Below are 9,198 nucleotides of genomic sequence, written 5' to 3' on the forward strand. Positions count from 1 at the left end.
GCTGGGGGTGAGGAAGTGGGTTCGTGGGTGTACCAGGAATTTTTCTTTCTTCTTGCTGCCCTGCGGGGGGCCTGGTTGCCTGCCGGCCAGCTGCTGAGCGTGAGCTGAGCCCTCTGGTGCACCTGCGCTCCTCCGGGGAATGGTGGACACTGTCCCCGGTCTTGGCCTCGCTTTGCTCCCTTCAGCCTCTCTGCTTCCTTCTCCTGGTGTCCCCTCGCATCTCCATCTTCACGGCCACGGCTTTCCAATTTCTTTCTCTGACCTGGTCCCCAGGGCTCTGGGTGCCCTTTCCAGTAGCTCTGACTTATCAGGCGGCGGGAGGTCCGAGGGAGGACTGCGAGAGTGGGGGAGGGGAGGGGGCGTCGGGAGGTCGGAGAGAAGACTTCGAGAGTGGGGGAGGGGAGACGGCGTCGAGACAGAGCATAGAGGTGCTGGGGACGTGGGGGCGATAACTAAGCCAGCAGTCCTCAGCGCCCCCCCCCCAAGTCCCGAGGCACCTCCCACCTAAGGTCCAGCTCCCTAGCCAGGACAAGGGGCGGAGTCCCGTCCGCCAGGCTTGAGGCCACTCAGCTGCGCCCGCCACCCGAGTCCGCATGCCACCCCCAGCCTCCCGCCCCCCCGCCCTGCCCGGGCACCTGCTTTCCACCCGCCCTCCCCCAAGCCGCCCCGAGTCCATTCCATATCCGGGCCGGGTTTCCTCCGCGTCGCTGGGGTCTCCGCCCTTCGGAGCCGCTGCCCCGGTCGGTCAGAGCGTCGCCGCGGGAGGTGCCCGCAGCGCCGAACCCGAATCTCCCCGCGCGCGCCCGTGTGCCGACTGAACCGCGGCGCGCAGACCCTACATTCACACTCCAACTCCGAGTTGGGACTGCTCCGGTCCCGCGCGTCACCTGAATTCGACCCTCGGGGCTCCTAAGGGACCCCTCTACCGGGACCGTTCGCTGTGCGCGTGGCCGGCCCCGCTCCGTGTCTCGGCTTCCCCGCCCCGGGTTCCGGCTCCGGCGAGGTAGGAGGCCGCGGGCCTGGGGGCTGGGGGCTGGCGTGCTCCTCCACGGTGGAATGGGGGCAGCAGAAGGCCACCGCCCCCCCCAAGGGAAGATAGCCGCTGCTCCCCCTACAGCCCAACCCCTCCGGGTCCGGTGACCTAGATAAGTGGGACTTGGACTTCGCCTAGATGTTGAGAGACACTTCCCGGTTCTTCATCCCTCCCCGACCACGTCGTCATTGCGCCCCGACCTGTCCCCAGAACCTGGTGCCCAGGGGGACCTCTGTCAAATAGCTTCCTTCCGAATCTCTCGCCCCTGCCGCCCCCATCCTCCCACCCCCCACTCTTGGAAAGGGGCAAAGGGAACACTGGGGAAGACCCTCCAGTACAGTCCACAAACCATGGCTGTGGCCCTGGGGCACCCCCCCCCCACACACACACACTGCTCGTTGGTCCATCTTCCTCATCCCCTGCCTCTGCCCCCATTTCATCTTGTCTCCTCGCCTCTGTCCCCGAGGTCTCTGTTCTCTTCCAGACTCTTTTCTGGCTTTCTCCTCCCCTTGACCCCTAACCCCCATCGCACACCATGGGGACAAGGGGGTGTGTCGCTGCTTTCTATTTATGGTCTCTCTGGAGAGGGGATGCAGTGCTAGGACTTTTTTTGGCATCAGAGTCACGAGGTGTCATGTCTGTGTCTGATATCCGTGCCTGCTGCCACTCCCCTCTCCCATCCCCTTCTGCCCTGCATCTCCCGGTCTGCCTTTGTCTCCTTCCTGCCTCCCTTCCTGTCCTTCCCACTCTGTTCTTCGGGCGCTTTGTGTAGCTGCCTTCTCTTTGTCTCCGCCTCTCCGCTCTCTGCTCCCTCTGCTCCCTCTCCTCCCTCTTCCAGCTCCGAAAAGCTGTCGACCTCAAGGGCATCAATATTTCAGGTGTGTAAGGTGCAGTGGAGGTGGGGTAGGGGGGTTCCCAGCATGCCCAGCGAGGACTATAATCATACCCTCCCAGAGTGATTATTCATATTTATAAGACTGAAAGAATTGATCCAAGGTTGCGGGGATATGGAGGGCAAATTAAATGCTGCCCTTCTTTCTGGAGCTTGGTCCAGGAGGTGCCTGAACTACATCTCCCACAGTGCCCTGGAGGCACAGGGCTGCCCCTTCCTCTGCCTGGACACCTTATGGGAATGCTAGTTCAAGGAGCCAGGTTGGAGGGCGCTGTTCTGAGGAATGGGAAGGGATCAGAGTGTGGACCAGGGTTGTGGGGCTAGCCAGTAGCTTTGGCTTGGCCTGGAACCTCTGACTTGCTTTTTTCCCAGTCCCTCTCCCCGCCCCCACCTCCGGGTTTAAAGAATTTGGAACTTTTGTGGCCCCCCCCCACCCCCTGCCAAAGGGAACAGGCTTAGAAAAGTGGGGGGGGGGGAAATGGAAAAGATGAATATGCAGGCTCTTCCTTCTTCCCCGTGACCCCCTTACAGACAATTTTATCCAAGACATAGACACACCCATTGGAAGTACTCTCCCCCATCTTGAAAGCAAAGGAGGGTAAGTGAAGCCTCATATCTTGAATTGTTGGTTGGATGTGTCCCAGTCTACAAGTTGCTCACATTCTGTCCCTTTTTGGGGCAGTGGGGAATTGCTGGAGTCAGCACAGAACTACCAGCTTGTTATTTTCCAGGGATTCGGGAACAGCTGGTGAGGTTGCCCGGCGATATAGATGGGAGCCCCAAGCTAACTTGCTTTTATCTCTGAGACTCATCATTCCTGCCTGTCGCAAAGAATCTGATGCTTGAACTGGTCCCTGGTTTGTTGTTGGCATAGAAACTGCTCACATGGGCAGAAGGCAGTGGGGTTCCCTCCCATGATCTCATCTCTGGTTCTCAGCCCTTAGCCCTTGGGATCTTTGACTCCTACCAAGGACCCAGTAATCGCTTGCTCTTCAGGCTGGGTTTGGAGATCCAAATACACCAAAAAAGAGGTCTCCCCACCACTGGCCTAGGGGCCAGGAAAGCTTAACTTTTAGCCTGGCTCTGCCCAAGCTGAGTCACCTTAGGCAAGCCCTTAGCCTCCTTGGGGGTCTGTTTCCTCATCATGAAAGAAGTGGGTTGAACCTGATGGTCCCCAATGGCTCTAGCAGGGGCTCTAGGCTCCTCTGAGTCTGTGTTTCCCCAGCCCTCAGATGACATTGGCCTGATGCTGTCTTACCTCATCCAGGCTTACCTGGGAGAGCTGTAGACATCAGCATCAGACTGAAAAGAAAGAGGGAGATGGGACTCTTGTTTTGAAGCTTTGCCCGTATGACAGGAATGCTGTGTTCATAAGCTAAGTTTATTCCATGGAAGCTAGGATCATCCCTAAACCTCCTTGGTGTCATTGTTTGCCCTCTATCCCAAACCTAGGTCATGTTCTTGTTAACAATAAATAAATAGCCAACCAAACCAATACTCACAAAGTAGCTGGTATATGTGTCCCCAGGGATGTTGGTTAATGAGGCTTAATGTAGGTTATATGAAGGGACAGTTATAATCGGCTGAAAGAGAAAAGGAAGATTTAATGGGAGGATTTAGGGGGCACCTGAGTGCATCAGTCGGTTGAGCTTCCAACTCTTGATTTTGTCTCAGGTCACGATCCCACTGTTGTGGGATCAAGCCCCGCATTGGGCTCAGTGCTGATCACGGAGTCTGCTTAGGATTCTCTCTCTTTCTCTCTCCCTCTCTTTGCCCCGCCCCCCATCAAATAAAAAAAATAATAATGATTAGTTGATTTGGGTGGTTTGAAGGAGAGGGGTCTGGAAATGAGAAGCCATCAGGACTTGGAGAGGGGCCTTTCTCTTTGGCCCTGTCTCTGGCAGGGAAAACAGAAGACCTGGGGGCCAAATGGTACCAGATCCATAGGAGTTGACCCAAAAATGAGAAGGGGAAGGGTACAGAAATCTTGAGTAAGACATAGAGCAAGAACTATAGGAAGAAATTAAAAGCAGAAGAACAGAGAAAGAGAAGAACACAGAGACTCTGCAGGGAAGGTAAAGGGGGAGAGGGGCATCGGTGATCTTTGTTGGACATCATGTTTGCAGGAGCTCCAACAGAGCCCACTTCCAAACAATCATCTAGGCCTAGAATGGAGCCAGATCTTCCTGTGGAAAAGGAGGGAACAAACTTCAGCAGAAGGAAGAGAAAGGTAGGTTTGATTAGCCTGGGAGAACCCAGTTGAAATTTTCTAGTGGAGCTGTCCATCTGTCCACTCCTCTGGCTTATATTTGAAAGTATGTGGTGGAGGGGAGTGGAGGGCCCTGGAATGGACACGGGGGAAGACCTGGAGTCTACATCCTCCTCCCTTTGCCCTGGGGATTGTGAGTGCAGTGGTAGGAAGGGGGGGATTGAACCCTCTGCTTTTCCCAGGGAACCCTCCTGTAGAAGGAGTGGGAATGATGGGGGCTTTCCATGCTCTTGCAGAGATCTTAGAGGGGTGGTGAGACCCTGGAGGGATGTCTCTTCAATCTTTTACCCCTCCAAGGACCTTCTGCCCCTTGTCTGAGTCCCTGAGGGTGACTGGGTTTGAAGGAGATCTGGGACCAGTCTCTGAGGAGCTCATGGGGTTCCTAAGTTTGTCACTGTTGAGGAGCACCCTAATAGGGCGGGGCAGCATAGGATTGGGATGTCTGGGAGCTGGCCAGAGATAGAGGCCCCGTATTCCCAGGGTCAGTGTGGAGAGTGAAAGAGAAGAGGTATTTGTATAGGCAAGTGCTGCGGGGACTGTGTGTGGGGGGGGCCTATATGTGGAGACAGGGGCTCTGACCATGATACTGGGCTGTCTCTTTTCTGCAGGGTAATGAAGCTGAAGCCCATTGTGATACAGCCAGCTCAGAGGTCCTTAGGCCTGAAAAAGAGGCCCAGCCAGATGCCGGGCCATACTCAAAAACCTCGAGACAGGAGGCCAAGGCCAAGTTCAGATCTGGATGGGGCTTGAGGCTGAGACTGAGTCCCTGGAGGCTGAATCAGGGCCTGAGGCCAAGTCCAAGTCCTTGGAGGCCAAGCCTAGGTCCAGATAGGGGCCTGAGGCCAAGGCCCAGCCATCGGACTTCCTGGGGGGCCACAGAACAGGAACTTGAGGAGGTGCTGGCCATCCGGTATGGCCTCGACTACCTTCCCAGCCACTGGGACAGCTGGCTCTGGGACCCCAATCGCATCGTGGTACTGGCCCAGCAAAACGGAGGAGTGAGGAGAGCCAGGGCCCAGGTGAAAAGGTGGTGAAGCCATGTTTGGGTGAGTGGACCTTAAGAAGAAGAGGAGGTGAGCCTCTCCCCCAAACCCCGTCAGGATGCTGAGGAGCCAATTGGCTTTGGAACCAAAGAGTAGGTGTGGGGATCCAGGGGCCCAGCCAATGAGAGTGGGCTGGAGGGCGTGTAGGACTGGGAGTAGCTGAGGAACCGAAGGGAGGGCCTGGTGAGAGCTTCGTGTTTGAACATTCATTTGCAGTTTCTGGGGGCAGGAGCACAAAAAGAAGAGAGCAGGCAAGAGAGGGTAGACTGGGGGTGAGAGCAAGAGTGGGGTCAGGACCCCTGATAGACTGAACTTGCTCTGAAGAGCATCTGGAAGCAGTTAGCAGGACCTGCCCCTAGACGGGGTACGGGGCGGAGCCAAGAAGAAGCGGGGCGTGGCAGGGCCCCGGGCGGGAGGGCGTAGCAAGCTCCTGGGGTGGATCCCAGGAAAGGGGACGTGGCCAGAGCTCAGGAACGGGGTGCACGCGGAGCTGGAGCATCTCAAAAGGTGGACAAAACCCCAGCGAATGCGCTTTCTGCCGGCTCTGGACTTCGAGACCGAAGTACTGAGATCTCCTTCGGCAGGCCCGGGTCTGGCCTGGCGCCCGGAGCGGTGACTACGAGGGCTCAGCGTATGGGAAGAGGCGAGCCCTGTGAGCCGAGGGCCCCGGCAGGGGCGGAGGGCCCCCTGACCGCTAGGGTCCGCAGATCGCGCTGGCGTCGGTGCACGTGATCGACGCGGGAGAGACGGCGCCGGTGGAGGGGCTGCGCGGGGCGCCTTGGGAGCGCGGCAGGGGCGTGGTCAAGCGACAGAACTCGGGGGTCAAGGTGGCACGGCCCACCCGGAACGACCAGCTGGGCCCCCGGGAGCTCAAGAAATGCGGCCTAATCACCAAACAGGTGAGAAGGATTAGGGAGCTCAGGTAGCTGGGCGTCCTCCCCCTTAGCCCAGTCACAGGCTTTCCTTCCCTGTGGGCTTTACCGAGTTGGGGCGCCTGTGGGCCCCGCCCCCGGGCTCCTGGTCCTTCCCCAGGCCCTTTTGCCCAGGGGAAGTCAAAAAGTTCCCGACTCCCAGCTGTCAAACCCTGACTCGAGATGGCTGAGCAGCTTAAGCGGCCGGAGGCCGGAGTTCCGTGTGACCCTGCCTCCCCTCTATTGATCCTGCCTCCCTCCAGGGTGCCAGACAACCTAATGTGAACCTTTGTCCTTCCCGTTGGGTCCCCTATCCTGCCGAATGACCTGTTTCCCTCCCTCCCAATCCCCTCCCACACCCAGGGGCCCACACCCCCAAGTCCGCTGGCTCCCCCACACTAACCCCGCCCCTTTTTGGGGCTCCAGTTACCTATTCTGAGGACTTACCCTGGTTCCTCCATGCTACGCTCGAGGCAGGGGCAGGCTTTCACATACCCCACTCCACTTGGCCGGGCACAGTCGGTCTTTCTGAAGGGCGCTGCTGGGAGCCCGTGGGTGTGAATGTGGGAGTGAAGATGCTGAGGCGCTGGACTCTCCAGCCCTTCCGCTGCCCACTCCGCGCTCACTCTCGTCCCCCATCGTAGCATCCTCTGGGTCTGATTCAAGGCCTGTTGTGCTACTGGCGCGGCTGGGCGTGTGCAGCTGGTGGTGCTGCGGGCCTCCGTCACCTTCTCACAACTGCCCACCTGCCCACTGAGGCCGTGTCGGGAGGCTGGTGGCGACGTGGCACGCCAACTACTGTCGCCTTCCGTGCAGCGCGACGTACATCCGGGACTGGCAGCCTCACCGGCCACGTAAGAGCAGCCTGCACCTGCTGGCGGCCAAGGGCCTGGGTAGGCGCGTGGACAGCTGTACGCGCCTGCGCTTACTTCCGCTGTGCACGCGCCCCCGCCGGGTCCTGCGCGGTGCTGAGGGCACGTGGCGCTGCCTCAACATCGACGCCTTCCGCAGCGCTGGTGCGCAGGTGCAGAGCCAGCTTTTGTGGCACCTGCCGGGCCAGGCCCCGCGCCTCGCCCATCTCAATGTCGTGCGCCAGCTTTTCCTGGCGTCCCAGTTATGGTCGCAGCTGGCTGACTTCTGCCAGGCCGGCTTGGGGCTCGAGTTGGTCAGTACCTGCTGGAGGCTGACATCTAGGGCCTCTCTTCCGGGAAGGGAGAGGAGCATTTAGATCCTCCCCTTTCCGCTGATCTTCAGAAAGCCCCGCCCCCTGTGTTTGCAAGCTCCGCCCCACCCCCTACACTCCGCGGTCGGCTCGGTAGCCTACCTACCCTTACCCAAGCGCCCTCCCCGACTTTTAGCCTTACCTCTCAGTCTGCCATCTTGCCTCTAGTGCGCCCAAACTCTGTTGTCCACACCTGGATCCGATCCTCCGGGTTTGGGGGAGGCCCTTGCTCTGCTATCGTCCGCCCTTTCCCCAAAGAATGGGTCCCTTCACAGGCTTCAGTGCCTTTCCTTGTCCGTCGCTCTGGCCTGGCGGAGATCTCTGCCCTTCCTGGCTTCTCCCTTCTGCCTTCTCCTGGGTGGAAGCGGGTAGAGGGATGTGCAACGTCCAGCTGCCCAACACATAATACTTTCCTTCCTCCCGTCCTTTCTCCAGCTCGCGCTCCCCTCCTTGCCTCCCTCTAAGCCTCTTGTGCCTCTACGTCAGTGTCCCCTCCCTGCTTCTCTCTGTGCCCCTATCCTCCTATTCCCCGGAACTCCCAGACACTTAGCTCCTCATTGCCCATTTGTCTGCTCCTCCATTCCTCTTCCCCATGACCTCTTCATCACCTGACCTGTGTGCAGTACGGGGAGTAAGCCTGTAAATGAAATAGAATTATAATACCCTGTTGACCCTCTGGTGATGCATCTTTCTGGTGATGCATCCTTCCAAGTCTGCCCCCTCTGACGGATTTCCTCCAAATTTGCACAACGTTGCTGTTTCACAGGCTCCCTTCCCGTGCCCCCAGCCAGTGGCTCGAACCAGGACACGAAACAGGGGGTTTGGGCTGGGGAGGGTAGGTTCCTCAGCCCAGTATGGGGCTGTCTTCTGCTTCTCACCAGGCTTCCTTCTAGTGCCACTGGAACCCCCACCTCCAGATATTTCTGAACATCCTTCCCTTCCTCTGGTTCCTTTATGGGTTTTTTGGGGGTTTTTTTTGGACTTTGACAGTTTTCTATTTCAATGCAAGTAGTAACAGCTGCAATTGCACAGACTGTCTTCTACACTGGATCCTCACATATATCCCCGAGGGAGAAAACAGAGGCTTGGAAAGATCAAAGTGACTTCCAAGTCATTCAGAGTAGCTGGGAGCCTGGCAGGGACTAGAGTTCTAGTGTGTCCCAAGCTCAGAGCATGCCTCAGAACCTCACTCGGTGTGGCGGTGATTGCTTGAACTTCTAGCTGGACGGTGGATAGTTGCTGGGGATTTGTTGACAGTAAGTACAGGGGTCGCTGGGGATGGAATCAAAGACGTGGGCTGAGGAGGGCACCAGGAGGTGAAAGAAGGTGGGCGCAGAGGACAGCCGCTGCTCCATCACTTCCCCCAGTTCCGGTGTTGCTGTTGTGCTGCACTGCCTTGCTTGTCTGTCTGCCTTCAGCGCCCTGCCACGCTGCCACCTTCCCTGTCACTTCAACCGTGGCTGTCTTACAATAAAAAGGACCCTTAGCCCACCCTCTGTGTCTGTTTCACTTCTCAGTAGGGGAGGGATGAGGCGCATTATCCAACCCCCTTCCCCAGCAGCCTGTATTAGAGAGGATCTCTAAGCCCTGTGGCAATGGGGCTAATGACTTCCTGGAGCTGGAGAGGGCTGCTGGCCGATGCGCGCCCCCACCCCCACCCCAGCCAAGCGGCAGAAAGAAGCGGTTGCTCAGAAGCGAAGCGGGCAGCTGCGCGGCGCCCTGACAAGCCTGGGTCTCGCTTTCCCCTGGGCCTGGGAGTCCGCTGCTATCCAAATTTTACGGGCTTTTCTCCCAAGTTCCCCTTGGCATCCAGGACCGGCCTCCCTCA

General features: G+C 58.3%; 1 protein-coding gene across 1 annotated transcript; it reads left to right on the forward strand.

Annotated features, from left to right (window-relative positions):
- The first annotated feature begins 1,095 nt into the window (after window positions 1–1,095).
- NAT16 (N-acetyltransferase 16 (putative)) lies at window positions 1,096–8,861 on the forward strand. The gene is given in 11 exon segments (XM_029949965.1): window positions 1,096–1,911; window positions 2,457–2,523; window positions 4,052–4,155; window positions 4,803–4,916; window positions 5,006–5,062; window positions 5,064–5,192; window positions 5,945–6,136; window positions 6,793–6,912; window positions 6,914–6,972; window positions 6,974–7,311; window positions 7,314–8,861. Coding segments are annotated over 9 exon segments (1,098 nt in total). The 5' UTR covers window positions 1,096–1,911; window positions 2,457–2,523; window positions 4,052–4,095; the 3' UTR covers window positions 7,343–8,861.
- Window positions 8,862–9,198: the final 337 nt, after the last annotated feature.

Source organism: Suricata suricatta, chromosome 8 (genome assembly GCF_006229205.1).
Source record: "Suricata suricatta isolate VVHF042 chromosome 8, meerkat_22Aug2017_6uvM2_HiC, whole genome shotgun sequence".
Classification (NCBI taxonomy): Eukaryota; Metazoa; Chordata; class Mammalia; order Carnivora; family Herpestidae; genus Suricata; species Suricata suricatta.